The sequence below is a fragment of the Vulpes lagopus genome, chromosome 13, assembly GCF_018345385.1.
Source record: "Vulpes lagopus strain Blue_001 chromosome 13, ASM1834538v1, whole genome shotgun sequence".
Classification (NCBI taxonomy): domain Eukaryota; kingdom Metazoa; phylum Chordata; class Mammalia; order Carnivora; family Canidae; genus Vulpes; species Vulpes lagopus.
Window position 1 is genome coordinate 29,085,750 of NC_054836.1, and position 21,773 is coordinate 29,107,522.

Genomic DNA, 21,773 nt, shown 5'->3' on the forward strand with positions numbered 1-21,773 from the left:
AATATCTATTATATCTATTATATGCAATCAATCTATTTATTCAGTAATTCTCCATGCTGACTGGATAGAATGACCTGGGGAGGTTTTAAGACATTCAAATGCTTGGTACCACCCCTCAGATATTCAGAATCTGCCTATATTCTGCACCACTGCTTCAACCCATACCTATGTCCTCACAGATATTTTTTTTTTTATTCTTACTCCCTAAGGAAAAAAAAAATTGGTTTACCGATGCCCCTCTCTGACATACGAGAAGTAGCAGACTGCTCTACCAGCACAACTATACTGGGAGTATATAGGGAGGACAGGAAAGAAGACCAATTGACCAGGGGGCAGGATTTTAACCAGTAAAACTTGTTGTCTACTTGATGTTCAGAGTTTATGAAATACACCAATGCAACAGTACTGGCTAATAATATAGCTTATACTTTGAGGAACTTGAAAAGAACAAGAATGGATAATTAGTGATAAAAGAAAAGCTTATATAAGCGAACTGCTCAGGATGAACCCATAGTTGGGACTGTAAATGACCCAAAGGAATCCCCATCAGCATTTTTCCTTAGTTACTCCTAGTGAGCATGCAAAAAAAAAAAAAAAAAAAAAAAAGATAAGGCTCTAGTTCATATTGGTAGGAAGAGAGGCTATGGAGGATGCTTGGGTGGTTCAGTGGTTGAGGATCTGCCTTTGGCCAAGGGCGTGATCCTGGAGTCCCAGGATCAAGTCCCTCATTGGGCTCCCTGCAAGGAGCCTGCTTCTCCATCTGCCTCTCTCTGTGTGTCTCCCATGAATAAATAAATAAAATCTAAAACAAACAAAAAAGTTCTTTTAGAAAAAGAGAGAGGCTATGGAAGAAATAACACTAATTTATTTTCAACAAGAAGGGTAGTTACTGACTCTGGAGTGCTCAGTTGTCATCAAAGAAATAAGTAAACTCCAATATGTTGATTTACTTTAGGGACTCAGCCAACTATTTAGGGACAGTCTAAATAACCTGATCTTTTTCATAATGCAACTGAAGCCTTTTGTCTCACTGCACTAGACGTTTATTCTAGTAATTGGATTTACTTTTCCTTCCCATTATATCTTGTCAATGTCATAGCAATTGACTTATTGAATGATTTAGACACTATCGTAATGTCTCACACTGTTGTCTCCTTTCAAAAAGTTCCTTTCACAGAGAAGGAAGAAAGACAATAGAAGAAAGAAAGTCTTGGGTCGATCCTCCCAAGACTTAAAAGTCTTCTCTTGTGTTTTATCAGGCAGAGGCAGTTAGTGAGTATAACTGAAATAGCCTACTAAAGATTCAGTAACTGAATCAGTGGTAATACTTAAATGGTGTTCTACAAGCCACGTAGCATGTGCTCTAAACTATATGATGCTGCTTACTCGTGTCAGGAAAAAACATGGTTCTGAGGCCAAAAGGTAAAGTTTGGGTGATGGAAATTACAATTATGTTTAATACACATTGTGATTGTTAATTTTATGTGTCAACGTGGTTGGTCCATGAGGTGACCAGATAATTGCCCAAACATTATTCTGTGTGTTTATGTGATGGTATGTTTGGATGAGATTTACACTTAATTTGGTAAACTATGTAAAGGAGATTGCCCTCCAATATGTGGGTGGGCCCCATCCAATCAGCTGAAGGTCAAAATAGAATAAAAGACTGACCCCACTCCATAAAGAGAGAACTCTTTAGCTTGATGCCTTCAAACTAGGACACTGGCTCTTTCTGGTTCTAAAATAGCTTGCCAACCTTTAGATTCAAACTGAAACATTGATTCTATAGATTTTGTACTTGCCAGTCCCCAGTAACATATAAGCCAATTCCTTATAATACATCTCTCTATATATGACCTATTGGTTCTGCTTCTCTGAAGAACACTAATACATCTACTTTCAAAATTTTGCTTCCCACCTCCTTGATTTTTAATTACTATGGTTTACATGATTTAACACCAAAGTGAAGAATGCTGCCATATGAGACAATAAAGTTTTCATTGAGTTAGTAGCTAAAACTGACACCAAGACATTTTTGAGGCTTTTCAAAGCACTAGGTAAACAAGCAAAAAAAAAAAAAAAAAAAAAAAAAAAAAAAAAAAAGAAAAAAGAATAGGTTTGCTGCTACAATGGGAATAGAGAATTGTAATAGGATCTCTCTCTCTAGCATCGGTTTACCATGAAAGGCTAGGTTATATATAACAACCAAAAATCATAGGGGCCTAACCTTACAGAGGTTTATTTAACCCTCATCCATTGGGGATCATGGGTATAGTGGTGTGTGGGAAGAGGAGGCCTTTCTACCTCTCTTCACTCTGTGATCCCAGTTAAAAAAGAGGCAATCTCTGAATTACTGCTGGTTACTGTGGCAAAAGAAAAAACACGGAAAATCTACTTTCTGCCTATAGTTTATTGTGAGAGCCATATAAACACTCTAAATTGCTACAGTTAAAGGAAGTTAAATAAAATCAAGTGCCTGGGAGGAGACCTGGAAATATTTGATAATAACTCTAATACTGCCATGTACCACCATGCATTTCAGTAAAGGTAAATGAGGGACTAATTCAGCCCTAGGCAAATAATACTACCAAAGTCTCAGGACGATCAGTTATAAACAGGTCACTGCCCTGGGTAAAAATGTTTAGGCAGCAGAAATGTTTTAAGTTTCAGCTACAACTTCCAACCAGTTGTAAAACCAAGGCCACAGACTTTACACGTGTTTCATTCATAAAGAATGAATTAAAATCATCAATCAATTAAATTCATATTTGCAGTTAAATCTTTAATTTTCTCATTACATTTCTGTATCTTAAGCCCAAATGTATGGAGACTGAGGAGAAAATAGTCATCTCCACAGATGTTTCCAGCAAACCCGGACTTGGAGCTGGATATAGTAACTGTATGAAAATTTGGGGTGTCTACATTTTAGGAGACTGTGTGTTTTCAGTTGTACATTTGGTAGTAGCAATATATTGACTAGTAAAATTCTGTTTTTCAATTGTTATGTTCAGAAAAGAAGAGATATTGGACATCCCTATGACTGGATTATGCTGAACACCTATTGTTTATTTCCTTCAAGAATTCATCCTTGGATTTTAGCACCTTTGTGTATCTTTGAGGGAACAAAACTTGCCAGGACTGCCAGTCAAGATCCCTCATCCTAAATAAGCAAAGGCTGTGGTGTGGGAAATAAAAGAAACCAGTAAATATACTTCTCCCTGAGATCTGAATGCTGAGCAGAGAAATAAGAATACCAAAAGCAACTGGAATCAATTCCTCTCAGCAATAACTACCATGGGACTTTGTCCTTTTATTCCTACTACTCCATTTCCTCATATTGTCCTGATCCTATCCTTACTGAAACAGTTCATTATTTTTCTACTAAATCTAGGAGTAACTTCATAATGGCACTTTATATTGGATAATAAGCCAGAGCAGATTTCTGTTGTTTATAGAAAAACATATCTAATTAATGCCATGTTATGCTTTATAATTGATCAAAGATATGTGAATACAAGTATATTTATTTTTTATTCACAAATATATTTTCACCTATAACATTAAAAAATTGAAATTACTGAAGATAATCGAGTTAAAGAATACTTAGGGAAATAAGCCTTATATGTTATTTCTGGGATTATATTCAACTCAAATTTTTTTATTAGAACTTTGGCAGAACCTTACACAATTAAAATGGAAAATATTCTCAATCAAGCAATCCTACCTATATCAACCTATTTGATGAAAACATTTGAACATGCTTTTGAGAAACAAATACATTGATAAACATTAACTTTGAATATTTGGTAATAATTTAAAAGTACAGACCATCTCAATGCTTATCAATAATTCAATAGCTAACAAAACTATGGAATATTGTGCAGCTCTTAAAAACAATCAAACTGATCAATATCTGAACTCAAAAAATATCCATCATACACTTTTGAGTTAAAAAAAAACAAGATGCAGAGCAATAAACGATCTATACTCCAAATTATATAAAAAACTACTTATTTATATAATATACATATGCATGTGTGTATGAATGCATTATACACATGAATATATTATATTTAAAAATATCACATATACACATGAGGTTTTATGTTCATATAAGGAGTTCTGGTATAATAAACACAAACAATTTGCAGTGCTATTATCTGAGGAGTGTTAGTGCTTGAAGGGAGGCCTTTAACTTACTAAATGACACTTATTGTAGTGTGGATTTTCACAAGTACATATATATCACTTTTATTTTTTCAATATATTAAAATAGAGTACAGGATAATAGGATGCCTAAAATTGAGAGAGTGAAAGCAACCATGTGATACATATTTATAGAGTGGGAAAAAATGAAACGGTGAAAACAAGGCTAAAGTCAATGTTATTGCAGTATATTTACATAGAGCTATAAACATGTAATTATCAACTAATATTACTATAAATAGTATTGATAATAATGAACATTAATTGAGGACATATGTAATAAGCATATTTTATATGCTTCATAGGAATGATCCCATTTAACTTCACAACCATCCTATAAATTAGGTAATATTTTTCTCATTTTACAGAAAAAGACCAAGAAGACACATAGGCTTATAATAAAGTTCAGTAGGCATTGCATTTAATTATGAAATATGGGAAAATCCTGGATTTATTGGTCTGAATAGAACTACAGAGGTCCTGGAATAGCTAAACTTTTGAATACATCATTGCTTAAACAGAATAAGAGCTACTGCTTTGAAATTCAGAGAATATTGAAGAATAAGAAAAAGAGCCATCCTAAGTTTCTGTGTTAACATAAAGGTTTTACTTTTGCATGGCTTTATCTAGATTGGGACTTCCTGCATGTGGCTCAATAGCCAATAATCTGATCATGATCCTTTAGATTCTGGGGTCTGGAACTTGACAAAGACATTGTTCTGAACTAACTGCTTATGATGATCCTGCCTTGTACAGCAAGGGTGTACTACAGATAGCTGCTCTGCTGGCACTGGCCAGCAGGTAGCAGGGAGTGAAAGAAATAGATGAATATATGAGAGCCTATGTTAATTAATTGTATTTTATTTACATTTATTTAACATTAGACACAATGGTATACATTTTGTTCTGAGCATTTAAAGGAATCCAATTTCAATATCTGGCTTCTAGTTTCTGAGAATAACCTAGAAAACTTATTTTAATTACACTGATTTTTTTTTTTTTTTGCTGTTTTTGTTGTTGTTTATAAAGAAGTTCATGTAAGCACTTTAGAGCTTCTTTCTACTTCATCTGATTTAATGTTTATTCGAGTTGACAGAAAACAGGTCAGTGGAAGATGATATTGGTTAGTTAACGAGGCTAAATTAATGACGATTGATTTCAGTATATACTTGTGATATTAACAGTACATCGTTTCTGCTGTAAAGAATAAATTTATTTTGCTATGTCTTGCCTATTAATAAAATATCTTGTAAAAGAGTGATGCTCACTAGATTTTGTGAGTAGTAAATGAAAAAATATTATGATTTCTATTCTTTGTTAACCAGCTTTCCCTCTATAGTAGATCCTCATTCTGTATTTAAAAACAAACAAACAAAAAAAAGAGGCGGTGGTTCTGCAAACAGTTGGTTTGGATGTTTAAGTACACAGCGAGTGTGTTTGTGTGAGTAGTAGTAGTAGTAGTAGTAGTAGTAATAGCAGTAGTAGCAGTACTTCACAATACTTAGAAGGGAAAAACATCTGGTTGAAAAAGGCTATTCTGAAATATAGCATCTGCACTGGTTACTTTTATATGGTTGATGCTCAATGTTTTTATGTATAATAATCTGGCTGTTGTATTCAAATAAAATTATTTCTAGATACATCAAGTTGCTTATTTTATTAATTAATATTAAATGAGTCGATGTAATGATATTATGATTATGCTTGGACTTACCCTGGCATTGGTCCATTCCCAGAAAGACTGTAAACCTGACGAGGATTTAGTAGATATTGGAATTTTCTATAAATTCTATAAAGATGAAAACACGGGAAGAAAAGAAAAAGAAATTTAGTAATACTCATCAATTTTTAAATAAATAGCACCTCTTAATCTTTTAATTATATGCATGGTTGTAACTAAATATATTTGATAAAATTTAGACTGGTAATATTAGAAGTATAACAGCTCAATAAGAACTTATGGTTCTTTGAAAAAGAGGCTTAGTAGCCATTATAAAGGCAATAAAGCTTAGAACTTAGAAATAATGATATTTGCATTCTAAACATGCATATGCATTTAGAATATTCTTTATCATGCTTTTGAATATTATTTAGCTAATTAGATTTCAAATATATTTTTTAAAAATATCAGAATAAAATTACTTACATACCTTCTCCTAATTGATCCTTGTGAAGTTTACAGGTTTTTGGGCCAATCTAATCAAGATGAAAACTATCCCACATATAAAATGGAACTGTGCATGTTGTATGTATGTATGTATTCAGAGAATGTGACCTCATCTGCTTAATTATTTCACATAAACAATCATCTGATAAGTCAGCTCACACAATTGCTAAACTATTTCAACGAGTACATATTAAATAATTCATTTTTTTCTAAAAGAAATCAATCATTCTACAACAAATGCAACACAAATGTTTCTAAGTAGATACACATCCTATATTGGTATTCTTAGACGAGATATTAAAAATGAAGGAATATATTTAGTTTTTAAAAGGTAGTTTTTAATCACTGTAAAAATATTACCATATATTTTACAAGTACATTCATACTATCTTTACTGATAGAAACTGCCCAAATTTACTACATAGTGTCTGTTATATCACCTGACTCCCAAAACTGCAATAACCTCACATTCTAGGTTTCTATTAACTATATGAGCTACTGTCTCAAGAAAGTTCATGAGTCATGCTCAATACTTCTTTTTCCCCAGCACCTGACCCTGATTGGAGAACAGTCCTGCCACCTTCTAACAGTAATGTCTATTAAACTTGGCAATTATATCTCACTGCCTTTGCTCAGGCTTTCAAGCTCTCTCATTAGCTCTATAAAATTCTTACCTATCCAGCACTCTTACATAGTGCTGGTTAAGTATAGTCATGTTGTCTCCTTGATGGAAAGTTCCTAAGGTCTAGTTATTTATCCTAAAAGATGTTTTATTATATTCAAAATAGGTTATACCTTGTCTTTTCACCTTCTTTTTCCTTAAACTTTAAGCTCAGGGATTATTTCCTGGTTCCCTAAAAAACACTACACCCTTTCACAAATCCTTCTTTCCTTCAGCTGGAAAACATCTACTTACATCAACTCAAAAGCTACCTCTTGTCCAAAGACTTCTCAGTCTTCAGAAAGCCATTTCTTCCTCTGAACTTCCACAGCACCTTTATTTTAAATATTTCTAGTTTAGCATTCACCTTGTGATTTGTGGTATATCTGCTTGTGAGTTTGGATTCATTCAGGTGTTGCTGTTTGAATGAATGAACACTACGTGAACATTTTTACACCTGTTGACCAGTATGGGAAACTTGGTGTGAATATATAATTTTGTAACCTTTTGCTACTTATCTAACATATCAACGTCAGGAAACACAAATATTTTCAAAGGAAATCTTGAATGGAATATCATTTTTTTGTGAAAGATGACTTTTACTCATTCAGAAAAACTTACATTGCACTCATAATAGATTTCCTTCACATGTATACATATTTACATTTCCTTTGATTGGTCCCTATTTATGTATAAAGAACAAAACATAAATGGGTGTACATATAAAAGTACTCGAGTATCATCCCTCCCCCCCATTAAGTTTAATTAACTTATGACTTTAGTGTTTCTATGTTTGTTTGTTTGTTTTTTTCTTAATGGGAGGAAGGAAAGTCAGATATTCAGTATGGGTCATCCTGCATGATCCATGTTCTTATTCGAAGGGAATATTTTCCTTTTGAAAATATACCTTTTCGTTCTTTCTCTTGATACTTCATTTGTCTCTAAATTCCAACATGAATTTAATTCTTATCTAATTCTGTGTGAAGACTTTACTTTTTTCCTAAATATCCATAACATATAAAGTGGACAGACTATACATAGTAATGGAGAAAATTATTTTAGCATTATTATGTAATTACTATTTTTGTATCTGTAAAAGTGAAGCAACTATTCTTTTAAATAAAACAATATAAATATTTTAATTAAGCCACTAATTATTTAAAATATTTTCTATCATGTTTAGCACAATAAAAAATATGCAACTCTATGTTAACAAAGGAAAAAAATTCTAAGCAGAAATAATATTTTGTTGATTGGAAAATGAATAGTAATCTTCATTTCATTGAAAAAGCTGTGAAGTTAGATAGTAAGGAAGGAAATTATAAAATTCCACTTATCATAAAAACATTTCAACTTTCAATTTCATTATTTGATGAACCACAATGGAAATTTCTGCTTTATTATCATAGTGTTTATATGAATGCTTTTATTTGTTCATTTTTGGAATGAGATTAGTAAAGATTTCTAGAAATTATTAAAGCAAGTGCAACTGCATTTTTATGACACCTCTTTTAATAGGACATAAGATTTACTCTTCAGTGTTGCGATTTTCTAATTTTTATTAAATCTTATGATTTAATCACTAATTTACTACAAAAATGGAAATTTTGTGTTGTCTGCCAATATATTGTGATACCTGATAATACAGCTCATTATAATTCAGATTAAATATATTGTGCTTCTCCAGGATATACAGCATCATGTACTCCAAAAACACACATGCAGAAAATCATTATAATGTAATTTGTCTAGAAGCTGGACATAAATTCTGTTCCTCACTACTGAATGATGAATTACTTGAAGTCACCATGTTGACCATTTAGAGAACCAATTTCAATGCAACAGTATTTATGGAGCCATGTTGTATACAAAGCTCTTTGCTAAGGTCTAGGTGCAATACGTAGGGTAAAGAGAATTCAGATACCCAAGCTATGATAATACAAAGGCCATTATTATATTAATATTTGAACAGTAAAAATAAGGAGAGATCCTACCAATATATTACATATAGATGTAGAATTATTTATTTCACATTAAAATTGTAAACCATAGGGAAAAATGTTTTAAAATGTTTTTATCTTGTAATTTTAGTTTATCTTTTTACATACAGATGACACGGAAAATACACTGATTTCTAAAAACATACCGCTCTCCTTGCTTCCCACCACTTTTGGGGTTCACGAAAACTAAAAGTGGATGAGTACCAGGAACAGGAGTAATCTAGAAGAAAAGTTGGATAGATGGACACATTATTCCCATTATGTCTGAAGAGATGCTTGTTATTTATAATTCATGAAATACCAATTAACTTCAAGAATATATCTCTTAAGTTCTGTAATATGGATGGAGAGACAGATCTATTTAGCAACTCAATCCCTGTGCTTTGACTATATACATTAAAAGGCATACTCATTCCACAAAGAGAGGTAGGGTCTAGTTAGGTATAGGGCAGATAGGAAGGCAGCTATAAAGACAGATTGGTGTTTGAATAGCCATGAGACAAAAACAAAAGGTACGATTTGTGGGGCAGTGAGTATAGCAGCCAGAATAAAGCAGAATATTTTGGGGAGAAAAAAGATTAGAAGAAAGAGATAAGAAGATAGAGGCCTTGACTTTACAGATGACACCTACTTTAGAGCTTTGTGACAAGTGTGGAATCCATCTACCCAATCACTTGTCAATTAGAATCTCAATAATATGGTTTGAAGTCTCTTTCAGCCTAACCGTCCCCCTCTGCACAATGTTTCCTCAATGTATTCTTTCCCTGCATGGAGAGTAGAGGACAAGTTATTTGAGTCTCTTGGCTAAACAGGAATTCATAAATTGACTGTGCTCCTACTCTAAGTCATGTACTGCTTTTGTCACTACTGATTTCTTGATTGAACAAGAAAAAGTGTCTCTCCTAGTGGAGCTTATGTTCTAGTAGAGAAATAGACAAAAAACAAACACATATACAGTTAGCAGTGAAACATGCCATGAAAGGAAATAATTTTTTAAATGATAGCTCTTTATTGGTGTGAGGAGGAAAAGTTGGTTTTGATAGGATGGTAGGGAAGAACTCTGACATTTTACCTGAATTTAATTTTAATAGATAGACTCTTAAATACAAGTGTTCCTATTCAATCTACCACCATCTAAATACAGTTTGACAAAAAATATTTAGTAACAAAGTATACAACTACTGGAGCCCTCTTAAGGTTAAGTTGCAAAGTTCTATATCAGTTTGTTTTTTAAATGTAGATAATAGGGATCCTTTATTGCTATGAATTTTTCTCTTTGAAAGTATTCTTAAATATGTAATTAAAAACAACCATTTAACCATATGACGTCCTTTCTTCCTGTTTGTTTAAACAACATAAAATATTCTTCTAATATATTTTCCTCCAACCTTAGGTGAAATGTAATTTTTCTAACAAGCATATAGGCACTAGGGAAATGTTAAAATCTTCATATTAGTTATAGAAGAAACCTTAGTAAAATATTGTTAATTTTTCTACTCTTATTCTACTTGTCATTATAACCTATTGTCTGTTTTACCTTCCTCTGTAAAGAGAACAAAGATTCCTTGTTCCTAGTTTGGTTCTAGTTCAGTTAGGAAGTAAGACAGATTTGTAGTAACATCCCAGTTTTTCTCTCCTGAACCAAATGTGCTCAATCAATTAATATATAGAAAGTACCTACTAGATTAAGCTACTGACTTGTAATGTGTGCCCTTCTCCCCTCATTTAAAAGCTAAAATAGGGATCCCTGGGTGGCGCAGCGGTTTAGCGCCTGCCTTTGGCCCAGGGCGCGATCCTGGAGACCCGCGATCGAATCCCACATCGGGCTCCCGGTGCATGGAGCCTGCTTCTCCCTCTGCCTGTGTCTCTGCCTCTCTCTCTCTCTCTCTCTCTGTGTGACTATCATAAATAAATAAAAATTAAAAAAAAAATCTTTAAAAAGAAAGAAAAAAGAGAGAGGGAGAAAGGAGACAAGCATCAACATAAGAGAAAGAAAGAGAAAGAGAAGCAGAGACTAAGGGGGGGGGGGATACAAATAAAAACAAGGGAAAACCAGAATCTTCCTTTAAAAAAAAATAAAAAATAAATAAATAAAAGCTAAAATAAAGAAACACCAAAACATGACTTGATCTAAAGACTTGTAATTCAATTTTCTTTATTTTTTCATATAATTATAAAATCAGATAGAACGCCTGAAGTTTGCAAATGCAAAAAGAGTAATGTTAACACATGTGGATTTTAGTTGATTTTGCACTTAATTTGAATTGTTGTTCCTTATTTTTAAAGAAAGGTAAGAATCTCAAGGTAAGTAAAGGTTTCTGAGGAAAACATTAAATCTGAACCCCAACTCACATTAGGATGATCTTCCCTAAACTCAACATTCAGCTTATCATTCTATTAAAATAGATTATATTAAATTCACACTGAGTTCAATATTTACAATTTATTTGAAATATGCTTTGGAATGCCTTTCAGAAATACATATTTACTAGAATATTTAAAGGCATCATAATTATTTATCAAATAAAAGCCAATCCATGGAGACCCTGGGTGACTCAGTCAGTTAAGCGTCTGCCTTTGGCTCAGGTTATGGTCTCAGCGTCCTGGGATTGAGCCCCACATCTGGCTCCTTGATTGTCCTTCGCCTTCTGCTCCTTTCCTGGCTCCTGTTCTCTTTCTCTAAATAAATAAATAAAATATTGAAAAAAAGGAAGAAAAGAGGAAAGAAAGAAAGAAAGAAAGAAAGAAAGAAAGAAAGAAAGCCAGCCAGCCAATCCAGCAGAGTAAATTTGGGAGCCATAAGGCCAAAGATGGAATTTTTTAATTTGACAGCATGAAACCTGCAGTATCACATAGTCATTTTCAAGTCTGTCAACCTAATAATAAACAGCTACTTTGTGCGCCAATACTCCTGAAGGAAGGAGAAACATCTTATTGTTGAAGACTGCTACTATCACTTACTCTTCATATTCCTCTTTACAGTTAGTGAAAGAACCCTGAGCAAAGGGTAACTTTGAAAGATTGGCCCCTCCCATCACAACTGTATCTTGGAAGCTGTTGCTATTCTTTGTAGAATTTAAATATGTATTTCTTTTAAAGACCTTTAAGAAGGTGTGACTTTTGGTGTCTTGCCATATAAAAACACAAATAAATAGTCTAAGTAGAAAAAATGTGTCTATATTTTGTCTATTTGTCTATAATTGGAAATTTCTATGGACTGAATTGTGTTTCCCCAAATTTTATGTTGAAATCCTATTCCCCAGTGTGATAGTATTTGAAGACAGGGAAGCAAGGAATGTTAGATGAAGTCGTGAGAGTGGGAGCTTCAGATAGTAGTAGTGCCCTTATAAAAGAAAGATCTATCCCTGCATCTGTGCACTACAAAAAGAAGGTCATGTGAGAGATGACTGCCACCTGTAAGCCAAGAGAATAGAACTCAGAATAAAATTTAATTTGTCCCCTTAATCTTGAGCTTTCCAGCCTTGAGAACTGAGATAAATAAATACCTGTTGCTTAAACCACTCATCTATAAATATTTATGCTTATAGCCCAATTTGACTACTACAGAAGTGTTTTATGAAAACTCAAAATATGCTCTTTAAACAGAAAAAGTGAGAACTTCTAGTCATCTTCTTCTGGAAACCAGCATGAAATTCAATATTTTAAGGACCAGCCGCCATCTTTGATAATGAGGTGGCCTTGAAGATACCACAAATGGAGGACAGGAAAGAGTACCAACCCTGATAAAAATCTGGAACTGTCTTATTAGCCCTATTTCTAGAGATCTACTTCTGGACTTTATTTAAATGAGAGAAAAATGTATGGCTATCTTGTCTAAACCAATGTTATGTTTTGTTTTTGTTGTTTCCCTGTTACATGCTGCAGAACCTAATTGTAACTGGTATGAAGGACAAGACCCACAAGGGCGCAGAATTGAACACAGATGGAACCAGGCATAGAAATTTTATACTTCATCAAACTGGAAAATAATTCTAGACCCTGAGTGAAGAACAAAAACTTAATACCAAAATCCCCGAAGAGAATCTGTATTTCATTTTATTTTACTTTATGTTATTCTCCTTACTGAGTAGGGGCATAATCATTTTCAGTTAATCCTTTTGTAACTTAAAGAGTCTGAGATAAGGGAAAAATACATAGACATTACCATATGTGATATTTCAATTATTTAATTCAATCTATTTAATTCCAGATTTTGTTTTTCAGAGAAGTCAAAACCAGGTAAGAACTAACTTACAGAATTCAGAATTCAGTCTAGCAGAGCTAATTTTTATTATAATGTAAATCACATATATCTAAAATAAAAAATAGGTTAAAAGAATACAAAGTTTTCTTACTTTCTTAAATTTGGTATATCTGATTTTGAATAAAGTTTTATGGAAATATCCAACAATATTTTTTTTATATTCTGAAGTGATATTTTTATTTGTATAATTTAAAACAATTTCAAATTTACAGAAAAAGTTAAAAGGACTGTTCAGATAACATTTTTTACCTGAACCTCTTGAAACTAAGTTGCCAAAATGTTATTTTATCACTCCTGTTTACTTTAGGATAGCCTATATACAGGAACATTCTCTTACATAAACACAGCACAACTATCAAAACCAGAAAGTTAACACGATTCTGTACTCCCTGCTCTTGTTATAAGTCATTACTGGGACAACTAGTAAAACTTTCATAGGACCCGGTAATTAAATAACAGTAATAAATCAATCATATGTTCAAGTTTACTAATTCTCTTTAAACTATATCTAATGTAGTCTTTACTGTGATGAATTTTCTTTTTTTATTTCATACAAAATTTTGAAATAAGATGTAAAATCCTGTCATTTTGAACATGACTTACTGCCATCCTTAAATATTATACCCTTTTTGTTACAGCTTTTGGTGTAATGGGAAGGGAAGCTAAAAAATACATAAAAACATTTGTCTGCCTAAACCTATTTTTATTTGGAAGTAAATATCTACACAGCTTTTGAAATAATCTGAAGTGGAACAGTATATAAGACAGATGAAGAGCAAGTTGCTCTGCTTGAAGCATGAAAAAAACTGGCTTTGGGTCTCAGTTTAACAATCCTTAATCTATACATTCTCTCTCGGTAATCTCATTTTATCTGATAGTTTTAGGTGCTGCCAATATGCCTTTCACGTCCAAATTTATATCTATCCTTTGCCCTGAATTCTAGATTCACATATCTGTCTGTCTACCTAAAATCTCCATTTAGATGTCTAACAACAACAGAAATTTCTCTCCAAAACCTATCTGTCCAGACCCTTCTTTATCTCCATCAATGGCAAGTTCATCATTTCAGGTGAATGGGCCAAATATCTTTAGAGATGTCCCTAGTTTCTCTCTTTCTAATAAACCCTATCTCCAATCTATCAGCACATCCTGTTGATTCTGTCTTCAAAATATGTGGAGAATCCATCTCTTTACCTCCCCTTCTCTACACTGAATATGCCCCCATCCTATAAACCCTAAATAACTGGGGGCCATTACCAGACTTGACTCTATGCTCCCTAACAATCTAACCTCAACAAGGGTAAGCCTTTCAACATTTAAGTAGGGATCATGTTGTATCTCACCATCTCTCTCAGATGGAAAATAAGAGTTCTTATATAGGCCTTGAACGCTCTGTAGTATCTAGTTCCCATTACTTCTCTAAAGTACTCTTCCTCATGCTTCAACCATGCAGTTGTTCTTGTTGATCCAAGAACTTGCTAGGCATGCCCCTATCTCAGTGCTGCCCATCACCTAGATATCCATAGACAAAAGGCCTCAACTAAGTCTTTAATCAAATATCACATTATAATGAGGCCCAGTATGACCATGTTACTTAAAATTAGAGACAACTCTCTCAGTCCTGCCACTTACTACTGAGCTTCAAAAAAATGAGCTCCATTTTTTTTCCTTATTATTTACAATCTAGCACATTATAAGTTGGGAACGGGAACTCAGTTTCAAGGTTGTTATATTAAAGTGTAGAATAATAACTCTGTACTTAGAGAGTTAAAATGACAATGAAGAGCTTATTATGGAAGAGCTAAGCTGCTTGAGGATCCTAAAGTCATCAAGGGGCACACACATGTACACACATATGCTCGCACACACACATACATCAATCAAATAAAAGGAATTAATTGTATACAGACATTATATAGTTGTATATAGTACACATGGAGACATACAGAGATATAGATAGATAGATGATAGATAGATAGATAGATAGATAGATAGATAGATAGATAGATAGATAAATATATTTACAGTCTTGGTGAGCATAAGAATGAGATATTGCAAATAAGGAAGATGATAAGAATAGGGAGAGGCAGCTGTGGTAGGGGATGGCACTGGCTCAGTTTTATGTGTTTAAGTATAAAGACTCCTTCTTTTTTCTAGTGTAAAGAGTGCTACAAACTAGACTTTTTTGATTGTCAAGCGACCCTTTTATTTGTAAATCCTTCTCAGAGAATAATTAGGGACAAGGTAACTTCAGTTTAATACAGTTTACATGATGGTTCTATTTCACTTGTTTTTTCACATGTGAATAGTCATCTTCATTTTTACATCTTGTACATGTTAGAAATTGTAGTTTCAATTACATTTGATCATATGTATTAAGTGTAAACCTATGGTGTGAGCAGTGACAAAGACAGAGTGCCTAACCACCTCTATTTGAAGTCCCCTAGGACCTGGGTTAATTAATGAGACTCATCCTAAGGTTATACATGATCTATTACTTCCTCTAATTAGAAATAATAATCCTGATCATTATGCTGGTTAGCTGGAAAGAAGTAAGATGAATGTGCTTAACTATGATTAATAGTCTTAAGCAGTGTAGATCTCTTCTGTCACAGACTTATATGCAAACCAGGCTGCAACTCAATGCTTTTTCATGGTATACATTTTCTAAAACACAAAAAAATTAATTTTCTGGCATATCTTTTTACCTTTCCTGATAAAGAATGACCACTTTATTATTTTAAAGTTGATTATTACCACAAAATTTATTTATTTTTGTACTTTGTATTAGTTATCCAATAATTTATTCTCTTACCATTTTTACATTTTCCTCAAAACTATGTGAATACATATGGGTATCATATTTCAGTCCATTCTGCTGAGGTGAAACAGATTATTGCATATGACTATAAACCAATATTTAAAATTCAAAAAAATGATGATGATAATAATCAGAGTATTTCTTTACTGCTCTTTTATAAGGGCTGATGTCTACCCTGTGCTTGCTAACAACTTTACCAGATAAATTCATATGCAAAAGGAAGTTACAAAAAAGTTATTATCTGGTTTGAGAGATATAATACATTCACAGAGAAAAGCAGGCGGTCAGAACAAAGTGATCAGAAAGTTAGATTTTTATGCCTGTTAAACTTTTTTTAACCAAAAAGACCCAGTATTGTAGGAGTAAAACCCATACACTCAGAGTTAGATGGTCATCACTAAACTTTGACTTTACCACGGACTTCACTGTGAGGCTCTGGGAATAACTCTACCTATGAACATTTCAAAAGTGGTGACTATAATGCTATTTATTATAATTTATTGAGAGAAGTAAGAATATTTATCTTGCTTGTTGAGAAGATTCACTTATTTAATAGGCATAAAATACTACCATGGTGTCTAGCATATACTATTTAACAAATGGTACATGTTTCCCTTCCATTTCATACATGGCTCGAGAAGTGTTAAGCCATGTGTGAAGTGTACCTGGATTTTAAAATTCAATGGAATGCAGAGTGACCAAAGATTTAACTAATCAATATTTGCAACTGAAGTACTAAATTTATAAATGTTGATTTTTTTCTCTAAAAATTTTATAGGATCACTTAATTTGTGCCATCATTTCAAAAATATTTCTATTCTCAATGTGTTTTATTAGATCAAAATGAATAAGCAATCTGGTTACCAATATTTAAGAAATTATTATTAAACTTTCAATAAGATAATCAAGACAATAAAGAAACATGCATTTAGGCAACTGCTATGTGCTCTGAACTCTGCTTCCAAATTAAGGGAGATAAGACACATAATCCATAGTATCATAGGTAAAATAATAAATGAAAATGAAATATAAAGTTATGTATATTAAAGGTAAGTATGTGACAAAATATATTTTTCTTTGATAAGTGGAAGGTAAATTTTCTGGAGAACATGAAACTTGAAGCATATTGTTAAAGAAGGAAAGGAAAATTAGAAGAGAGAAATGTAAAAGTTAAAAACACAAAAATAAAATCAAACACAATTTCATTGATTCAGGCAACTTCACTGATTGTTTTTATGTTGGAGTGAAGAACAGATGCAAATCAAAGCAATACACACAATCTACAGTGTGTCTTAAAATGCAGACTGAAAAAATCTTACTCCTGATGTCAGAGATTCTAGGGATATTGTAGAGAATTTTAAAGTACTGCAAATATGATTTTGAGCTACCTATGTTTATTTAAAGTAGAAACATATACGGGGTTTCAATTTTGAATAAAAACTTCAAAAGATATGGATAAATCCTAATAAATCCTTTATTTTACTATTTACGTAGGAACAAAGGTATCCACAACATGAAATTCATTTTATTTTTTCTAGACATTTTTTTACAACTAAATTGACTCTTCTAAGTATATAAACAACATATATGGAGAAAATAAAATATAAATAAATAATATATATGCACATAACAAATGTGTATATTTAGTGATTTTGCAAAACCTTTAGATTGGCAAAAGATTTCTTACCAATTTGAGTTTAAATGCACATAACATCAGAAGTGATTAATGTAATTGGAGTGTCACTGTCAATCACATATAAAACTGACATCTTGATAAATTAATAAGGATCTTTCTGGAGTCCTCTGCTGAGCTAATCTCCACATTAAATAAATATGTTGATAGCTGAACATAGAAGAGCATAAAAGTAAGAAATATGAAAGCTACTCAAATTTGGATTTAAAAAGTCATACCTGTAAGCCTTGCCCATCCACCGTCACAGAGTTGGCTCTTTGCATTTTGTTCTTATCTATCACTTTGTTTGACTGCTGGGAACCACCTTTTTCCTTTTTCACTGTTGCTTGTCTTTCCTGTGAGGAGGAAATCTTTTTTAAGAATGTTGTTTTACTAAAAAGGGCAACACATAGAAAACTTTTGTGGCTACAAACTAGGGCCCACATTCCTAATTTGGAGTTCCTATTGAATACTAAGAAAGCTATTGCTTTCAACTGGCTTAGTCCATGTGATAGATGCATAATAAAAATATCAATTAAAGAGACTATAAGAAAGAAAACCAGATGGCATTCCCCCTATGTGCCCAATTAGGACTGTTCATCATACATTATCAAGAACCACTAAAGCTAATTATTTTCATAAGGAGTGGCACAAATAAATAATATGGAGCTATAAAAGATTTGGTATTGAGCACTAAAAATAATGCTTATAAATACAGGTAATATTGAAAATGCACACATCATGAACTTTTAAACTGCTATTTATATCCAGGATGACATACAACTTAAAATACATGCTCCATCCCAGTTAATTCTTTTGTTCACAGTGGAAACACTTCATACAGTTGTCTCCTTGTTTCTGGTTTCCTCTTCTCTCACTCTCCCTTCCATCCAACCCAATGAACTTTTTTCACCATTTATCCACCAAATCTACTCTTCTTAAAATCATCAGTGATCTTTTCATGGGTTGGCCTTCCTCTTTTCCACTTTTTTAGCAGAATTTGACAGAATTGACCTCTGTCTTCCCTCTTAAACACTGGTCTCAGTAGGCTTCTGGACACAGCTTTGTCTCACTCATAGCTCTCTTCTTACGTCACTAACTGCTTCCTCAGAGGCTCTTCCATTGGTTCTTCCTCCAGATGTATGGTCCATAACATTTAACCTCTTCCTTGAACACTTCATCTTCACTCTCTACACTCACTCCTTAGGTACCTTCATGAAATCTCCAGACTCTGAATTTCAACTTCATGAGGAGGACTTCTAAATTTATAGTTTCTGCTCATGTTTCTCCCTTGAAATTTAACTCCTATATACAAATGCCCTTTCTAACTTTCCACGAGTGTCTAAAATACACATTCATCCTAAAACATCCAATTTTTTTTTTTTTTTTTTTTTTACATTTCCTGCCTACCTTTCTTAAAAACAATCCCAAACTGAATGATGACTCACCATCTCCATCATTACATACTTTAGGCCTATCTTCTTTTCTGGGATTATCATAACCATCAGGTAATGGGTCAATCTGCTTTGATCTTTGTCTCCCTATAGTCAGGTCTCTATACAACAGCCACATTTGTGGATGTATGTCCAGCTACCCCTCTATACAACAGCCACTATTTGTGGATGTATGTCCAGCTACCCCTACCTCCTCATTAATCCTTGATCACAACAAACATGCTCTTAATTCAGAGCTTTTGCAATCACTCTTCACTCTGCTGGAAAGCTCTTTCCTGTATATTTGTTGAGCTTGCTCCTCACTTTAGGCTCCTGTTCAAATGTCAGGTAGATTTCTCAATTCTCTTTAGCCTCTTTTTATAGAAACATAAATAAATAAATAAATAAATAAATAAATAAATAAATAAATAAATAAATAAAATGTTATGTATAATTTCCTACAAGTTGAAACGTTTTCTATTTAATTAGTTTAATGCTGGTCTTTCCCCACTTTAGTCAAAACTCCACACAAGAAAGTACTTTGTTTGCTTCACTGTTCTACATCAGATCCTAAAGTACCTGACAAAAGTCAAGATAAGTGAATAGAGAAATAAATTAATTAACATAAAAAATTAAGTTCCTGAAGTATTGTATTGAGAGGGATTCTTGGGTCATGTCTAGATTTGGTATGAAAAGTTGTTCTGATCCAATAACACTCTCTGCCATGTGTGCTTAAATACTCGAGTGACATATTTTCTGGTTCCTATATTTGCTTTATAGAGCATCATTTCAACTTCTGTAATTTTGGAACATATTTTAAGTGGACTTAAAACCAAAGTCGGTGGGGTTTTTTGTTGTTGTTGTTGTTTTTGTTGTTGTTGTTTTGTTTTGTTTTTTTAGTAGGCTCAATGCCCAGAATGGAGCCTAACAAGGGATTTAAACTCACACCGTGAAATAGTATCAGACACCTAACTGACTGAGCCACCCAGGTGCCCCCAATGTAAAGTTATTTTTAAGGACCAGATGAATCAGAAAACTTCTCAGACCAAAAAAGATGCTAATAAATATAGTCGGTTCACCTTGAAATTTCATGGTAAAATCACTGAATATATTTTTGTGTGGCTAAAAATGGATGGTGTAATAAGATTCCTGAAATTCACTTTCTTTGGAGAATGACATACTTTCATTTAAGCATAATTTCTGGCAAAAATATTGATTTTTTTAAAGATAGATCATTTTTTCTAAACTTGCAGATTATAATTTTGTCCAAAGAGTGTTAAGAGTATAATGCATAGAAAAAGTGGATTTTAGGCTGAAGTTTGGAGTCAGAAAGCTTGAGCTGAATCCCATCTCTGCTATTTAAATATTATGTAACCTTAGAGAACTTAACTCTTATTCAAAAATGGAGATAGCAATACCTATTTCTCAGAGTTGTGTGAAGTTTATGAAAAAAATACATTAATTCCTAACATTGTGCCTATATTAGAATATGTGCTCAATAAATGAAAGTTATTATGAATAATGAAGTGTGGCTCTCCCATTAGGGTGCTCATTAGTATTACAATTATGCAAAGTGTTCATTATATTTCCAAGTGCATATATATGAAAAATTACACTTAGTTATATTTAAGTATATGTTTAAATAAATAAGGCTCAATATTTACGAGTAAAAATCCATAACTTGTATTAACCATTCAAAAATGTAATACTGGTGGAAAGTATGGGAATAATTTCTTTCTAGATTCTTGAATGCAGGAATATAAGACATGGTAACAATATTCCATAAAAATCTACAGTGTAGAAGATAAAGATTATCTCAGGTATCTTATATTCCATCATACGTATATACCTTGTATAATGTCATATAATCCAACAATCGCTATTTGGAATTTAATTCCTAAAATGTTTAGGTTACAAGAATTAAGTAAATATAAGTCGGCTGGTAATATTAAAACTGGATATTTATGACTAAATTATTTATATATATAGTGCTGGAAATTTAAGACATTTAAGTATATGTCTGTAAAGAGCTACCAAATCATCTGTTAACATGATTTTATTCTTAGCTATGCTCATAGCTAGGAGAATTCCTTTGCTGGTAAGAATCTCCAACTAACAGAAAGCAGTTGATTAAGTAGCTTCATGACTCTCCTGGGAGTCATCTTCCTGAGTAAATTGGAGTAAATAAATGGTTTATAGAAGCCTTTATAAAATGTAAAAACAAAATTTTAAAACCTAAATTGAATGTTCAACCTAGGTTTTATTTTTGATATCTAAAATTATAAGAAAGAGGTATATAACAAGTTAATAGAAAAAAATCCTGAATACATCCTGAAGTTATTGAAAAATTTCAGGAAGAGATCACCAACCTGAGTTTGCATCATTATTAAAACTAAAGTTGCTCCCTGGTCAACAGAGGGGCAGTGCTTACACCCTCACTTTTTGTTTCATTTTTTGTTTGTTTGTTTTTGGACTCTAAACCACAAAATAAATGTGTGAATTGTATCATATGATATAGATAATAATAATAAATGTTTGTTTAAACACAC

At 32.7% G+C, this 21,773-nt stretch overlaps 1 protein-coding gene across 7 annotated transcripts in view; it reads right to left on the reverse strand.

Annotated features, from left to right (window-relative positions):
* The window catches only part of DGKB (diacylglycerol kinase beta), a 704,768-nt gene that overhangs the window by 432,764 nt on the left and 250,231 nt on the right, over nucleotides 1-21,773 (reverse strand). For all 7 annotated transcript variants that reach the window (XM_041728249.1, XM_041728247.1, XM_041728246.1 and 4 more), the window contains 3 exons: nucleotides 18,031-18,147; nucleotides 9,181-9,254; nucleotides 5,921-5,995 (listed from right to left, as the gene is read on the reverse strand). In XM_041728249.1, the coding sequence (XP_041584183.1) occupies nucleotides 5,921-5,995; nucleotides 9,181-9,254; nucleotides 18,031-18,147 (266 nt within the window). The remainder of the gene's footprint in view (nucleotides 1-5,920; nucleotides 5,996-9,180; nucleotides 9,255-18,030; nucleotides 18,148-21,773) is intronic.